We start from the raw sequence: 18111 nt of genomic DNA, 5'->3' as shown, positions 1-18111 counted from the left end.
TCGTTAAAAAGAAAAATGGTTTATACAGACGTCGGCTGCAGCTCTGATCCCTGTTTACATGAAGCATACATATTGGTTAGGCCCAGAATTATTCATACCTTTGACAGATGTTTTCATTTGACCAAGATGTTTCTCTTAATTGGAAGTGGAATCAATCTTTGAGTATCTTCAGGATACCAGAGGAAACATGGAAAAGACTCAGCAATTAGAAGAAGGGTTGATGGCTGAGATGCCAAGAAAGGTTTATCCACCGATTATTCAATTCAATTCAATTCAAAGATAGTTTATTGATCCCCGAGGGGAAATTAGAATTCCAGTACAACCCATTCAATTGAAGGGAGTACAAACTAATTTTAACATTCCCTTTCTTAATCCATCCATGGCCTATACCATCTTGTCCTCTCAGGATTTTAGGGAAATTGTTGCTCATCTTCAGTGGTCATAGAGTAAGAGGTGAGGAACACTGCGGACAGGTCTCCAGTCCATCACAGGACAAACAACCATGCAAACACGCTCTCATACCAGAGGACAATTTAGAGAGACCAATTAACATAACAGTTGTGTTTTTTGGCTGTGGGAGGAGGCAGGAGTACCAGCAGTACTCCTCTGTTTATCTAAGTATCAGTGCTCATTTACTACAGACCTTCTTAAGCCAACCTGAGTCCAAATACATCAAAAAAGTACAAGATGGCGACTAAAGAGCTAAAAGTGTGGTTTTATAAACTGAAGGCATAACAGGGGCGAAGTTCTCTTCCTGAGTGAAACCGGACAGAACCGCTGTGCGGCTGAAATGATAGAAACCCCGAGCCTGTTTAGAGGTCAGGATCTGAACCTCTGCAGCTCCACACCAGGTTAACCTTCACTGAAGGACCTAGAAAGAATGAAACCATCAGTCTCCTACGCTTCCTCACAGTCAGACAAACAGCACATTATCTGCTCTGACACTTACATACCGACAGCCTCATTCTGGCTGCATTTGTTCTCAGTCTTAACCCCCTCTGTCCCACAGTATCTGCAGAGAAAATATACAAGTCCTTCTCAACATATTAGCATATTGTGATAAAGTTCATTATTTCCCATAATGTCATGATGAAAATTGAACATTCATATATTTTAGATTCATTGCACACTAACTGAAATATTTCAGGTCTTTTATTGTCTTAATACAGATGATTTTGGCATACAGCTCATGAAAACCCAAAATTCCTATCTCACAAAATTAGCATATCATTAAAAGGGTCTCTAAACGAGCTATGAACCTAATCATCTGAATCAACGAGTTAACTCTAAACACCTGCAAAAGATTCCTGAGGCCTTTAAAACTCCCAGCCTGGTTCATCACTCAAAACCCCAATCATGGGTAAGACTGCCGACCTGACTGCTGTCCAGAAGGCCACTATTGACACCCTCAAGCAAGAGGGTAAGACACAGAAAGAAATTTCTGAACGAATAGGCTGTTCCCAGAGTGCTGTATCAAGGCACCTCAGTGGGAAGTCTGTGGGAAGGAAAAAGTGTGGCAGAAAACGCTGCACAATGAGAAGAGGTGACCGGACCCTGAGGAAGATTGTGGAGAAGGGCCGATTCCAGACCTTGGGGGACCTGCGGAAGCAGTGGACTGAGTCTGGAGTAGAAACATCCAGAGCCACCGTGCACAGGCGTGTGCAGGAAATGGGCTACAGGTGCCGCATTCCCCAGGTCAAGCCACTTTTGAACCAGAAACAGCAGGCAGAAGCGCCTGACCTGGGCTACAGAGAAGCAGCACTGGACTGTTGCTCAGTGGTCCAAAGTACTTTTTTTGGATGAAAGCAAATTCTGCATGTCATTCGGAAATCAAGGTGCCAGAGTCTGGAGGAAGACTGGGGAGAAGGAAATGCCAAAATGCCAGAAGTCCAGTGTCAAGTACCCACAGTCAGTGATGGTCTGGGGTGCCGTGTCAGCTGCTGGTGTTGGTCCACTGTGTTTTATCAAGGGCAGGGTCAATGCAGCTAGCTATCAGGAGATTTTGGAGCACTTCATGCTTCCATCTGCTGAAAAGCTTTATGGAGATGAAGATTTCATTTTTCAGCATGACCTGGCACCTGCTCACAGTGCCAAAACCACTGGTAAATGGTTTACTGACCATGGTATCACTGTGCTCAATTGGCCTGCCAACTCTCCTGACCTGAACCCCATAGAGAATCTGTGGGATATTGTGAAGAGAACGTTGAGAGAACTCAAGACCCAACACTCTGGATGAGCTAAAGGCCGCTATCGAAGCATCCTGGGCCTCCATAAGACCTCAGCAGTGCCACAGGCTGATTGCCTCCATGCCACGCCGCATTGAAGCAGTCATTTCTGCCAAAGGATTCCCGACCAAGTATTGAGTGCATAACTGTACATGATTATTTGAAGGTTGACGTTTTTTGTATTAAAAACACTTTTCTTTTATTGGTCGGATGAAATATGCTAATTTTGTGAGATAGGAATTTTGGGTTTTCATGAGCTGTATGCCAAAATCATCCGTATTAAGACAATAAAAGACCTGAAATATTTCAGTTAGTGTGCAATGAATCTAATATATATGAATGTTAAAGTTTCATCATGACATTATGGAAAATAATGAACTTTATCACAATATGCTAATATTTTGAGAAGGACCTGTAGTTATGCTTCCTTCATTAAAGAGAGTAATTTCTTACGTAGAGGACGCGACTACAAATGTCCTCTGATTACTAAATGGAAGAGAGCAATGATCTATAGAGCCATTAGGGGAACGGGCTGGAACTAATTTCAATCCTGGAATGACTGATGGGAACACACACACACACACACACACACACACACACACACACGCACACACACACACACACACACACACACACACACACACACGCACACACACGCACACACGCACACACACACACACGCACACACACACACACACACACACACGCACACACACACACACACACACACGCACACACACACGCAGGGATCAAAAGATGAAGGAGGAAGGAATAAACAGCAGCACGTCGGCCATTTTCTGGTCTCTGTCTGAGCTCTGACAGAATCTAAACTGATGGTCCTCCAGAAAATAAGGGACGGGTCCATTTTTACTAAACATGTTAGTAAACCGCTGAGTTCCAGTTCATAGTTACTGATGTGTTCCCATCATCTCATCTGAACAAGAACATCATATGTGGTTCTGCCGGTTATTATCCAGGCCCTGCAGAGCGGCAGTATGTTGTTGTGTCCCAGTTCATTAACTCCCAACACTGCATACAGTGCTGGAAATGAAGAGCAGCTTACCTGCAAATGGACCTGCTCAGGATGTAGAAGCAGGAACACAACCCAGAACCAGCCAGGGCGCAGTATTTAAGAACAGCAAACAGAACTAGTCAGGGTTCTGCTCTCCTGTTGCTGGCAGTCGTGTTTCAGTCTGAACCACTGAAACAAGTCAAGCCTCTGAAGGTTCTGTTGAAGGTGAACAAGTCTGAGCTGCAAAATATGTAGAACTACATCTGGTTTGGAGGGTTTTCTTCTCCTCACTCTGAGCTGCAGAAGTTTTATTAATATTGGGAAATTAGTTTCTAAATCCACAATAAAACCTTTGTTCTCTATTCTAAATAGTAAAGATGTTCAAATTTAAGGAATAAATTATAACATAATAAACAAGACAAAGTATATGAAGTAAACAAACTGTTAAAACGTCTGAAAGAATGGATCAGGAAGTACTTTTATTTTGATATTTTCAGCCCCCGGTACCTTTGTACACACATGGACCAACAAATCCACAACAGTCACAGAAATAACTTGAATCTAACAAAGGTAACAATGAATAAAAATTCTATGAAAATGAACAAATGAAAGTCAGACATTGTTTTTCAAACATGTTTCAACAGAATTATTTTAAAAAATAAACTCATGAAACAGGTCTGGACATAAATGATGGTACCCCTGAAAATAATGTGACCAAAGGGACATGTTGAATCAAGGTGTGTCCATTAATTAGCATCACAGGTGTCTACATTCCTGTAATCAGTCAGTGGGTCTATATATAGAGCTACAGGTAGTCAATGTGCTGTTTGGTGACATGGTACCAGACTCAACATGGACCAGAGGAAGCCAAGGAAAGAGTCTCAGGAGATTAGAAAGAAAATTATAGACAAGCATGTTAAAGGTAAAGGTTATAAGATCATCTCCAAGCAGCTTCATGTTCATGACTACAGTTTCACATATTATTCAGAAATTTAAGATCCATGGGACTGTAGCCAACCTCCCTGGACGTGGCTGCAGGAGGAACATTGATGACAAAACAAAGAGACGGATAATATGAACGGTAAGAAAAGAGCTCAGAAAAACTTCTAAAGAGGTTAAAGGTGAACTTCAAGCTCAAGGAACATCAGTGTCAGATCGCACCATCCGATGTTGTTTGAGGAAAAGTGGACTTAATGGGAGACGACCAAGGAGACCATTGTTGAAAACAAATCATAAAAAAGCCAGACTGGAATTTCCCAAACTACATGTTGACAAGCCACAAAGCTTCTGGGAGAATGTCCTATGGACCGATGAGACAAAAATTAAACCTTTTGGCAAGGCACATCAGCTCTATGTTTGCAGACGGAGAAATGAAGCATATGAAGAAAGGAACACTGTTCCTACTGTGAAACATGGAGGAGGTTCTGTTATGTTCTGGTGCTGTTTTGCTGCATCTGTCACAGGGTGTCTTGAATCTGTGAAGGTATAATGAAATCTCAAGACTATCAGGGGATTCTAGAGAGAAATGTGCTGCCCAGTGTCAGAAAGATTGGTCTCAGTCGCAGGTCATGGGTCTTTCAACAGGATGATGACCCAAAACACACAGCTAAAAACACCCAAGAATGTCTAAGAGGAAAACATTGGACTATTCTGAAGTGGCCCTCTATGACCCCTGACTTAAATCCTATTGAGCATCTTTGGAAGAAGCTGAAACATGCCGTCTAGAAAAGGCTCCCTTCAAACCTGAGACAACTGGAGCTGTTTGCTCATGAGGAGTGGACCAGAATACCTGCTGAGAGGTGCAGAAGTCTCATTGACAGTAATAGGAATCATTTGATTGCCTCAAAAGGTTGTGCAACTAAATACTAAGTTAAGGTACCATCATTTATGTCCAGGCCTGTTTCATGAGTTTATTTTTTAAAATAATTCTGTTGAAACATGTTTGAAAAACAATGTCTGACTTTCATTTGTTCATTTTCATAGAATCTTTATTCATTATTACCTTTGTTAGATTCAAGTTATTTCTGTGACCATTGTGGGTTTTTCTTTCATTAACCGTGGGGAACCAACAATTTGGTCCATGTGTGTAATGTTGCAAATGTTAGCAGTGAGTTACGTTTATTCTGTCTGCTAAATGATCCAAAGTGTTCAGTCAGAGAGACCTTCATGTGGTCATTATTATGAAGCTACAGCTAACATGAACATTAACATCCCATAATAATCCACCAACATCACTGGCTAATAATCAAGCTCATCCTTTCACAGAAAAACATGCAGCAGCTGCAGTCTGGGGCTCACAGACCAGCTTCCTTTCATTCTTCATTACAACTGGTACTAAGCCTCAAGTCTCAGACCACGAGTCCAAGTCAAGTCACAAGTCTTTAGGACTCAAGTCTAAGACGGGTCTGAAGTCTTTTTTTTGCGACTTAAGGGTGACTCAAGTCCAAGTCTCAAAGGAAGCTCAGACACACCTTCCTTCTGGCAGAACCGATTCCAACCCAAAACCTGTAGAAAGTTCTGCACTGAGGGCCGGTTTTGCTCTGTTCATCCTGAGTTTCTATTGTATTGTGGCAGTTAAACATGGAGGAACAGCTGCTGTGTTGAAGCTAACATCTTCAGCTAATATGTCTTTGTTTATAGACCTCGTGACATTTCCTGCAGCTCAAACAAACCAAATGTATTTAACTTGTACTCGGTCCTCTGTGGTCAAATACTGAGGATCTTTACACAGTCATAGTTCTGCTGACTCCAGATGAAACCCAGTTGGAGTTTGTTTGTGTTGGTTCAGGTGGTTGCCTCTAGATTAGACTACTGGGTCTTACCTTCAATTGGTGACGTTTTGAGCCGGCGACAGATCGTCTGCACATCTCCCTGACAGTCTCGGATCTTGGTGACAGCCTCGGCGCTTCGGAGCTCCATGAGGGCCTTCAGTTCCTCCATGGTGATGCCAAAGTCCCCGTCATGGCTGCCCTCGGCCACTGAATTTCCCTGCGGGTGGTCGGCCGTGTTGTTGGCCATGTTGGTGCCGTTTGCAGTGGAGATCCTCCTCTGACGGTCTTTGCTGAAGTGTTCTGGGTTTGGATGGTGCTGTCAGGTAACAGGACTGGACTGCAGTGTCTTTTTTTCCCCACACGAGGCAGCTGGTGGAGTCAAACGCTGAGTTTAGATCCAGGTGTGGATGAGCATGCTCCCTCTGATCACCATGGAAACAAGGAAATAAACATGTTGCTCTGGCTTCACACTGCAGAGGAAACGGAAACAGGAAAATTTTTAGAAACCAGATACAGACTGGAAACCTCAGACAACCAAACAGATCAGCACTTCCTCTGACCTTCTTTGCCATTAAGGCAGAGGAACCATTTTTTTCCAATTACAGCTGCATCTTAGGAGTCTGAGAATATGGTAACTTGATTTAGAGAGGCTGTTCTCAACTCAAATTTTTAAAGGGGTTTCCTGAACCATAGGAGTTGGTATGAAATAAGCAGAACTGTTTATGCCACTCCTTTGGGAGTTCTGATTGATTGGCATGGCTGCTTTCCCAGAACCAGTTTATGACCAAAGTATGCGAAGAAGGTCATTAAAACAGGATCGTTTGGTCACACATCACAACATGGTAATCCCTCATGTCAAACATCTAAAAGAGCCAATTTGGGCATAATAAGGAAAACCAAATTTAAGAATTAAAGGAAATGTTATTCTAATGCTTCTTCATTGAGTTCAGTGTATGAGTGAATGCAATGCAGCACATTAAACCGCGCTGCTCTCTTAAAAACCAGGAAAGAGTTCAATCAAACTAAGTCTAATTGCATAAAATATAAATGAACAAGAGCAGCATTCAGGCAGGAAGAAAAGAGTGCGTGTGAACAAGGCCTGGAAGTCTGAGACTATCATCCCTCCTGATCCGAGAGGCACACACACACACACACACACTGGACAAATCTGAACACTGATGGTGCTGTGGTCAGGCACCCACACCTCATCCTGGCTCGTCTCAGAGCATCGCAGCTAAAACGTTTTACAGAAATCATTTTCATCGTGTCGATCGTGAGCGCTCTGATGTAAACAGGCAAACAGGGATGGGTGAAACAGAAATGTAATTTCATCAGGAAAATTTGTGATATTTATCATCATGATGCTTTATTGCTGCTAAGAACCAGAACCCCAAAGAATAAAGGTATCAACCACAACCAAAGGTTGGCAGACATTATTGAGTTCATTTTAATCACAGGATGAACCTTTTTCATTTCATAATAATAAATTCATATTCATTTCATTTCTCTACTGAATTCGCTCTGAATCAAACATTATCCCAAAGCTGTTTTTGTTGCTAAGGTAACAGCAACAAAAAACTTTCTATGACTGGTTCACTAAAAGTAGAATAAAGACAGATCATCTCCATGCTTGCTGGTTTTACTTCTTCCTGTTTTTAATACTGATTTTTATTCCCATTGCTGAACAGGCTGACCATTTTAACCCAGTACATCTATAACTATAATTAGACATAATGAGATTGGATCATTTGAATACACAATTCCAAGTCATCCGGTCAGATTCACATCAAATATGTAGAAGGATGCAGCTGGAAGTATAATGGTTGTTCTGGGTAGACCAGCAGCTGATGATGATTGTCCCATCGGAGCTTCAGGTGAGTAAAGTAAAGGCACTGCTGCTAGTGATAGAATGATCACTGAGGCGCCATACTGATTGTTTACAGAAAGAACAACAACCCTCCTACACACGGCATTAACCGCACCAACACGCCCATCTCAGTCCAAAGGTAGCTTCTGTTTTAAACTGAGGGACACACCCATTCATGTCTCCCGTCACGCTGTACCTGGTTGCTGTCTTCAGACCTGATTAACCACAAAGCACTGCGCTCACAGAAGGCAGGCGACGATGACTGCAGACGTCCTCATCGCTCTAATTATCAGTTGTCTTCACAAACACCATCAGACATTACTTCAAAGGACAATAAGAGACATGTGCATTAAATCATAGCCTTTACTGAGTGAGAGGAGCTTCCTTTACTGTTCAACTGAGTTCTGCTGGTTTCAGGTTACGTCCTCCAGAAAAGCACATTAAGACAGAAGCAGAACATAAACAGCGACTGAACTATGGACCTTTATGTGAGGACAGGTTTGTTTCAGAGGAGCAACACGTGACAAACAGCCTGAATCAATGCTGGGATCTGCTTTAAACAATATGTAAAATCAGTCCAAACAGACGAGTTCATGTGATCCAATCCTACAGAGCTTTGCTTTAATCACTTAAATCGCAGCAGCTAATGTGTAGTACCTGGAAAAAATATCCCAACATTAAAAACATTAGTTGGTTCTGGTAGGTTCTGTTAAGCACAAAAGGAAAAAGGAAATAACAGAATCAGTGATGTATGAAGCTGAGCATCAGCAGGGCTGCACAACCAATCACAAATATATCGTCATGGTAACATCACTGCGTGCAATACTCATATTGTAAAGGACTGTGTGGAGCGCAATAATTATTGGCTAATATATTCCAAGTGTGATGAGCTTTCATTTTCCATGCTAAAGTAATATTTAGCCAGTTTGCTGAAGAATTACCCAGAATCCTGAAGGTCACAGAGTGATGGAAGCACAGATCAGGAGAGGAAAGCAGAAGGGAGGCGCAGACATCTCTCCTGATATCATCATCACAATATTTTCTAATATTATTTGCACGTTCACATGCAAAAGGGTCATGTTGGGAACCTTGTTTTATGAACTGCATTACCAACCGCCTGCAGACATCTCATGGACATTTTTGTCTCATTACCGTTAATCCTGAGGAGCAGCAGGACCTAATGTTCTCTTTGTTTCAGTGAGAACACCTGAAAATACAAACATGTCGCCATTTCTCTCACGTGTAAACAGTCCGACTCTGGTTGGGATAGGATAGATGGGAATTGTTCGTTTACTTTAACTGTGCAGCTTCTGAGCAAAACAAGGCAGGAACATCACAGCCATCAGTGCGTTCCACATCTGAGAACGTTGAGATTTACCCTCATATTCATCAGAAGGAAAAAACTGCTAACACTTCATCTGTGTTTGATAAACACCTACAGTCTGATCTGAACTGGGCATCATCATGCGAGCTGCACAAATGTTTCAGCTTTGTATTTGATACATGTTGGCAAAATGCATAACTGATTAAAATCTGTCCCAAAATGCCCCCTTGGCCTAAAGGCTTTTATTTGTCTTTAAAAGCTCATCCTAATTTTACAGTTGAACACATACATGATGATACTTCTGCCATATTATCCATCAAAGCAAAGCCGAATAAATGTAGGATCCAAGCTTCGTCACTTTAAAGAGTAGTTCTTCAACCATCCAAACATGGAAAAATGAAACCATCTATAAAACAATAGAAAGCGACCAATCAGAGAAGTATCTCTCATTTGAAGATCTCTACATTTAGAAAACCGTGTTTTACATCGACTGCTCAGTGGTGGTGCTGTGACGCCCCGTCATGCCAGGAGAAAATGGAGCTTCTTGTATTATTGGTATCAGGAGGTCAAAGGTTAAAAGCAGTGAACATAATTCAGCCCTAACATTCTGACCAGTGCATCTGTTATTCAGATGGTTTTCATATGGAGTGATCCTATCAACGTTCAGAAAGCTGCTCACATTGTAACCATGTTCTCTTTCATGAACATTCAGGCACCAAAGCTGCCAAGTCAGCAACAATGAGAAGCCCTGAGGGTTGCAGCCAACCAGGTGAGCTCTGGAAGAAATCAGGGGTGGGGCTTCACTGCCACCAGCTAAATATATCAAAACAGTCATATTTTGTTTCATAATATGAATGAAAGTTATTATATTTCATAGGTTAGAATGACAGCAATCACAACACAGTCTGGTTATTTTCATCCTCTCAGGTTATCTCTGGCTGCAATCCTTCCTCCTGTTCCTCCTTCCTGCTCTGTGCCTCTGCAGACACACCTGCTCTGCATACTAAAGGAGCAGTCTGCACCACCCTCCTCAACACACACTTCCTCACAATGCAAACTCTGGTAACACTCTCCACATGAAAAGCAATTTCTTCTCTTGTGTTAGAAGTGCACACAAACACACACACACACAGTTCCCCTGTGACTTCACGCAGACGTTTCCCCATGCAGAGTGGGATTGGGCAAGATGAATGCCAGTGTGTGTTTATGAGAGAGGGAGTGTGTTGCAGCATGTCACACAGTAACTCCTGAGGCTGAGGACACAAGCAGAGGCAACAGGAATGCAGGAGACCACACCCATATCTGCAGTCACGTGACCAGAGAGGAAAGAGGAAATCCCCACACTGCAGAGAGATGACGAAGAGGAGTGGACTCACTGTGGGACACACCACACATACACACAGTTACAGAGAATCCACTGGTGGACACGCTCCCAGCTGCTTCTTTATTCATTCAGTCCACGCTCTAAGCAAAGCTCTGCAGGTTTTCTGTCTGATCCAAGCCTAGCTGCTCAGATGTGATTCAGATTCATCTAAATGGGAGTGAATGAATCCATGCGATCATACAGGAGTCCACAGATGTGAAAAACAACATGCAAGTGGCAATTTTTACTAACTTTTCTGCAAATCTGTTGATCCAGAGCCAACAGAAACCACGACTCCGCCTCATCTGAAGAAGCTGATATTAGCAGAAGAAGTTAAATGAACTGGGAATATAAAACTGAGCCTGGTTATTAAGATTATTCCCACAATACAAACCTGCTGGTTCTCCTCTGTGTGCTCTAACTGCACAACACACAAAGTGCAAAATAATTCACACATTATGACCAATTCAGCTAGAGGTTACCCTAACCTCCAGATTGGCTGTGGTAGACTGAAAACCAGAGGAGGGACGTTCAGAGAGCAAAGGTTCTCCAAAAAAGAACCAAGAACCAAAGAGGTCTCCTACATGAGACAGGATCAGAGCTGCAGGGGGCTGCTGGTATGAACAGGGCAGAGGAAGTTCTCTGGATGAATAAATAAAGCCTGCATGTCGAGAACCGAACACATTTATGGAATCAAGACAAAAATAATAATAAAAGGAAATCTGTGCGGAGTTTAAAGACAGTTCTGAGCCTTGATTTTAACAGTTTAGAACATCTCCTTGTTTTTCACCTCCAAAAAACTGAGAGAAGCAACAAGAAAACACAAAGAACTGTAAATCTGTGACATCAGGCCGAGGAGACTCCAGACTCATTAAACAGAGGCATGAAGATGTGACGAGAAAAACTGGATGGATATCCAATGACTCAGAAAGCTCATTCCAGAGATTCCCGACTCTCCGGATGGGTGAGCAGATGCTTTGATGAGGCTCCACAGAAAGAAGAACATGACGGTGCTTCAGGTTCTCCAAGGTCTGAACAGAAATATGGAGACCCTGCAATTTCCTCATCAGGCCTGCAGCTGCCTCTGAGCCATGGAGGAGCCCGGGGGTTAACAAGCAGCCTCGGCATGGCGCCGGAGGACTCATATTACAGGTCTACATCAGCATCATCAGCAGTTAAAACAGGTAGAACATGTACACAACAAGTAGCTGAGGTTAGTCAGGCTATCTGCTGTAAGGTAGAGGAAAGTGTAAGAGCGGCCAGCTGTGGGAAGTAACAAGTGAGGGAGGGGGACCCAGCATTACGCCGTGCTTTAAGAATACTGATACTTCCAGCATTTTCTCTGGCATCTTATTAAATTAATCTTAAATCCTGATAATTGTATCAAGTTGAAGAATCTTTTTTTCCCCTAAGGGCTTAGCTTTATAACCGAACCGGACGTCGATACCCACCCAGGATCTTTGTGTGCATCCTAATTAATGGCATTAATAGGAATGATAAAAAATCTATTTAAATTGTTTTGACCTTAGACCAGGTTATCAGCAGACCTAGCATGAGATCTTTGTGGATGTGAGGAGATCAAAAGGAGAGTTTCTCTCAGAGCGTTTGGACACAGATGAAGACAGAGGCTCTCTACAATCACATAATGTCTTTCTTGTCCTTCTCAGACCAAACAGCAGCACCAGGAAGGATCCAGATCTGAACCTAATCAGTCTGGAGGTGAGACTGCAGCAGGAACAAGTTCATAAAGATTAGGGGTGCACCACATTAGGAACACATGCTTCATGCAGTAATATTGCTGAATATTGTGATAACCAGATGGCTTCTGATAACAATTAAAAAGTGCTGGTGTCTTTCTACTTCAGGTTAATAACAGACTCCAGATAATGAGTCATTTATTCAGCTACTGGAAAATAATAAGACTCATTATCTCCATATCAGCAACAAGGTTCTATTGAAAATGTTGCTGTTCTGGTACCGAAACAACTTGGCTGTAGTTTTTCAATGACTCGCCCACCTCTTCACCTTCTAAAACGCTTTATGCTGCATCAAACAACAAGTTTCAGTAAATACGTTTCTGACAGAATGAACATTTATTACCTTCCTGGCAGTTTCCTGTGACATGCAACCTTAATGAGACATTTCAGGGAAATCTGCAGCATGGCTAGAACATTCCTCCCATTTCTTTACACCAATTTCTATTTTCTTTCAAACATTTTTTAAGTTTGCCACAAATTGACTTGTGGTTTGTTTCCAGGTACCAGGATCCCATTGCCCGGATCTCTTATCTAACCTGTTGACTGTAAAAACAAACCTCAAACTAGCTTCTGATTCGTGGGAACACGTCCAATCACTGGCACACATCTAGCACTTTAAAAAGGGAAAGTTTACCTGTGGGAACAATCTGTGAAGTGATGAGTCAGCTCTTCATGGTGTTTTCAGGAGGAATCTCTGAAATGACTAATCTGAACCCAAACTGCTGTGCACAGAGTTGTCACATGTTGGAAAACACCTGAGAACTAAAGGCTGAACAAATTAAAGTCTTTCAGGGACGCATATGGGCCCACATTCACCCAGTAACAGTTAAACCAGTTTGATGGTAAAAGCCTGACTGGGAAGGGCAGCGACCTCTGCTAAACCCAACACCTTTCAAAAGGTCCTGCTTAACGGGACGAAGTAAAAGGAACTAAAAACACTTTAAATTCCAACATAGAGGCTGAACTCACAGAGCTAAATGTGATCTACCTCATGTATATTAATCATTCTGACTATTTTTAACAAAGCAAAAGAAAACTTTGATCATTTAATTAAAAATAAAACCAAGTTTCTGACATGTTAAGGTGAATCCTCAGAAATAAACCACACTCCATGAAGTCATCCATGTGTTCACGGTCCTCCTCCCACTCAGCTCTCTCTGCTCCTTAAAGGGAAACTGCTTTGAAGAGCTTCAGCAACTGTGCAACAAAGACACCCCCGCCCAGCTAAGACAGAACATGCAGCTGTGGTCAGAACCAGAACACCTCGACAGCTGGGGGCCCAAACTAAATTGGCCTCCATTGTCAAAATGATGGATTGAACCCAGAGATTAACCTCTGCTTTAAACTTCAAAACCTTCTCCCCGACAGGTCTGCTGTGTTCCTTGGTCTTCATGATGCTGGTTGTTCTCTAATGTTCTCCAACAAACCTCTGAGGCCTTCAGAGAACAGCTGCAGTTTAAATTACACACAGATGGACTCTGATTACTCATTTAAAAACTGAAAGCCCCGCATCATCTTCCTTCCACTTCATAACTCTGCTCTACTCTGTGTTGGTCTGTCACAGACAATAAAACATACACCAAGCTTTGAGGTTTCATCATGACAATATGTGTAAACGTTCTGTGCTCACGGATGGCTTTAGGACTAAATGGGCCTTTGTTGGTTGAATCTCTGACCTCTGCAGTAATTACTTTAATAAGTCTGAGATTTTAACTTGCATTAAAAACAAAAGTACAAAACTTCATCCATGATAGAAGCAGTATTTGCTCTGTAGATAACAAGACTCTGCCTCATGGTTCCTGCTCATCAGTTCCAGGTTGTGCAGCTATTCCAGTGGAGCATGCATGGAAATCCTCACCATGAACCACATTTTTCTCCTTTTTCTCTTCATTGTAAAGATGCTGATCTCTACAAACTGTCTGAAGGGACTTAGGTTTGTGTTCAGTTTTAGCTCCTTGCTCTTTGGACAGCTGCAGGATGACCTGGTTTAAAGGAAACCATTACTGCGACCTCCTTCCAACAGTGAAGCATGTTTCAAGGAAAACCCAAACTCAATGTTCTCAAGGAACAATAATTCATGACACACTGTAAAAGCCAGAGAGAACTCAGGAGGTGAGACACCAACGGATCAGAATCAGTTTTCCTCGATGCAGCAGTCCCAGGTTGGAGACCTGATCCTGCGCAATTTACTGTGCACCTATGTGGCCACTAGCAAATATATCAAAATTGTTTGAAGATAATTCGTTGAAGTCCCCCTAAACACCCAGAACTCTTCGAGGCCTGTGGAGCCTTCCTTGATGAACGTCTTGCTGGCTCGCAGCAGATAAAATTTCCACACCAAATAAAGAGATGTTGCGGAAAACGACTTTAGATAACACAAGAAAACATTTTCTTCCTCAGGAACATCAGTAGCATCTGATGCTTCCTCTAATATGTTGGCAGTCTAAGCAGAGTGAAAGGAGGACACACCAAGAGGGACACAGCTGTTCCTCATCGTGAGGAAACCAAAGAAAATCTGTCGGCACCAGGCTGCAAACGTTCCTGAAAAATAACTAATCAGACAAGTGGAAGCTCGGGCCGCCTCTTTCTGATGTCATCGTTGAGCTCGGTAGGTTAATACAGACACAAGAAGTCAGCTGGATAATTCATATCAACTTTTCATGTTTAAATCATTGCTATCGGTTACTCCTAATACAAACATTACTAGTCTTTAGCTCCTGCAGCTGTTAGCCTGAACAGATGTTCATTCAACCTTATCCTGTGCCATGGTCTCTCTGGTTTTAGATGGGTCGTTACTCGTTAGAGATCAATCTCCACATTACCCATAAATTAGATAACACAGAGACTGAACACGCCATCAAATCTTCACTGGCCAGTGCCTGTCCACTGGGAGCACTGGGAGACCTTAAGAGCTTCCTGTTCTGAAAACTACAACAAGGCACCATGTTTCTGTTGCTAATCAGAGAGGAAATGTTAACACAGCAATCTCGAGCCACTGTTACACAGCTGACTGGACGCTGACACAGAGACAAAACTGTGGGAGGAACCCAGGCGTCTGAGTTCTCCCCTACTGCACAGCGGACTTGTTCCTGCAGCGGAGAAGACCGATGAGGTCTCCTAACTCCAACCCCAAGTCTTCCATCAGGAACCTTCTGCTATCAAACAAACAGCAGCTTCTGAGCAGTCCTCCTTCCAGTTGGTTACTCAATGAGCATCTCCTTTAATATTTTTAGTTGGAACCCATTTTGATTGTTGTGAAGCTACAGTGCAGCTCTCATGTTTCAGCTTTTTGTAATGTGGACAACCAAAGAACTAGAAACATTATCAGCCTTCCTGAAGCTATTCTACATGTGCAGGATGTCCTGCGCTGAATAACGCAGCAGAACAGGCTGAATGCTCCCACTGGAATCACAACTGTAAAATGCATTTAAACTTTATGATGATAGTTAAACATGAAGAGGTGAGTCTGGGAAGAGAAGAGAACATCAGGTGGAAATGTGAAGAAAACCTGCAGAAAACATTAAAATGAGCCAACTAGTTTCTCCATTTAGAAGCTACATGAGGCCTCTTCCTGCTGCTAGATGGACTGAGAATCAAAGCCCATCCACACAGTGGATCAGGTCAGGTCAGCTTTAAAAGGAACAGGCTGTAGACTGAAGGGCTCCAAACTAATGAACTTCTATGGAAAAACGCTTCAGTGTACAGACACAAGAAGCTAATCTCATTAGTAAGGATATTTATTTTACGTTCTTCACCTGAGCAGAGCTGTTCAGTTAAAACTGTTGAATGACAGATAAGTGAACAAGCAAAGGAACTAAAGAACAATAAACCTGATCCTCACCTTTAATGTGACTGTAGCAGATCCCCCAAGTGTAAAGTCAGCCTGTGTCATTTCCAATGAATCTAATGAATCGTCTGGCTTCTGTGCTGCAGTGATACATGAAGACTTGAAGTTTCAGTGAAGCTCTGCAGGGAACCCAATGTAAATCTATCGTTTATGTTACTTGGAGTAACCGTGTACTGATGGGTCCCGCTGTAGAGCCTTTACACAGCTCCACCAGGTATCTCAGGTAAATCAAGTTCATGATACAAACACAAAAACATCTAACTAACTATGTGTTCACTGAAAGCCTAATCAGTATAGTTAGGGCCCTTAACCTACAGAAGTAAAGGCAAAACATAAAATGTCTCACACAGTTCAAGCCACCATGAACCTCCAAAACATTAAAACTACACATCTCTGAGACGTTTCTGGGTTGATGAAAAATACATGAAATCAGCATAAAAAGGAAGACAGAACCTTAACTTTTCTACAAAACATCCTTAAAAACATCGTTCTCCAGGAATGAAGGAACTTAAAATTGTGTTTTGCGCTGAGTCACACTATTGTGGTTGCCATAGCTAGAGGAACAAAGATTCGCATTGACACATTGCCCTAGAGGCCCAGTACACCTCCTGCCTTATGGTGGACTCTGGTATTTTCAGGTCTCTGGCCGTTTGTAGACTCTAATCCAGAATCTCGTTCCAGTAAGTCTTGCTCTGATTTAGTGATGTTGCTTGTAATTGTGATGGCTTTCCAGTAGGGAAAAACAGGCCAGCCAGGCTCTTTGAAGGAAGAAGCCGGTGAAACCCTGTTAGATGAGCTGAGCAACCGTTAGATCTAAGAGGCCCCCTCAGCATTGGTCACCGAGCCCCAACCTGGTCTCTGAAGCCATCAGGGTGAGGACATTTCTCTCCCATGTCCTTTAGCAGACATAATAACTGATCAGCTACCTTCTGTGGTTGATGGTTCCAGTATCTCGTATGTGTAGCACCTTTCAACTGTGGTTGTTTTAAATTGCTCTACATACAAGGTTGACATGATATGTTCACTTTTATTTCTGTTATTAAATATAAAAGGCCCTTTTTGTCTCGTTACTGGTTTATGTTGTGTTCAAAGCCCAGAGGACATCCCAAAGAAAAAAACGAAGTATCTAAAAAAAAAATCATTAAACAAGAAAAAGTCTGAACCTGACATATCTCAGGAGGATGGCAGATATTACTGTATGAATCTGGAGTGTGTGAGGTACAGGTCACACTGTGGATAATGACTCTCTCATATCAGCTCTTTGGTTTTACTGTTTTAGGGTTGATACCAGTGTTGGGTAATTTACTTGAAAATAGAACTGGTTAAAGTAACAAGTTACTCCACTGAAAATGTAATAGTAGTGTAACTATTTTATCACTAATCAATTAAACTAATTACATCAAGTACATTTTAATTACTTTTCAACAGGTAAAGATCTGTGATAAATGTGTGGTGCTGTGAATTAAAGTTCCTCTGAATGTGTTCTTAGGCCATCACAAATTCTCTGTTGTGATGCTGTCACTTTCACATCTGACAGCTTAGTACTCACTTCTGTCTTCATACCCTGGATCTGGTGCTGACATATGCCACTGAGTGTAAACAAATACCATTGGTTCCTAACAACTCTGTTCTGTCTAGCCATTTAATAACTTTTGAGTTTATTCTAAACAAGCACACTGCCCCAGACAGAAAATGTCATTATTGTAGATCATTATTAGACTATGCTATAACAACTTTTAAAGAATGTGTTTCATTTATAATTTCTACAGAACAACACAGCGGAGCACAACAACCTAATTTACACCCCCTCACAAACTGATGTTGTCGTTCAAAGTGTTACTAATTCAATGTGTGTAGCATTAGACTGTGTAGCCCCATTAAAAAATATAGTAATCAGTCGCTGGCTTATTTCTGAACTACGTAGTTTGAAAATCGAAGCAGAAAT

General features: G+C 42.1%; 1 protein-coding gene and 1 long non-coding RNA gene across 8 annotated transcripts in view; both read right to left on the bottom strand.

Moving 5' to 3' along the window:
* Positions 1-18111, bottom strand: part of LOC124856800 (plasma membrane calcium-transporting ATPase 2-like) — a 95020-nt gene that overhangs the window by 57891 nt on the left and 19018 nt on the right. For all 7 annotated transcript variants that reach the window (XM_047347641.1, XM_047347635.1, XM_047347639.1 and 4 more), the window contains exon 2: positions 6060-6478. In XM_047347641.1, coding sequence (XP_047203597.1) covers positions 6060-6255 — 196 coding nt within the window. In that variant the 5' untranslated portion in view covers positions 6256-6478. The remainder of the gene's footprint in view (positions 1-6059; positions 6479-18111) is intronic.
* LOC124856801 lies at positions 625-3427 on the bottom strand. Its single transcript, XR_007035425.1, has 3 exons — positions 3289-3427; positions 954-1012; positions 625-871 (listed from the first exon to the last, which is right to left on the bottom strand). It is a non-coding gene; the product is annotated as an uncharacterized LOC124856801 (long non-coding RNA).

This window comes from Girardinichthys multiradiatus, chromosome 20 (genome assembly GCF_021462225.1).
Source record: "Girardinichthys multiradiatus isolate DD_20200921_A chromosome 20, DD_fGirMul_XY1, whole genome shotgun sequence".
In the NCBI taxonomy this organism is placed as follows: Eukaryota; Metazoa; Chordata; class Actinopteri; order Cyprinodontiformes; family Goodeidae; genus Girardinichthys; species Girardinichthys multiradiatus.
Note: the sequence above shows the minus strand (reverse complement) of the source record. Positions and strands in the feature narration are given on the sequence as shown.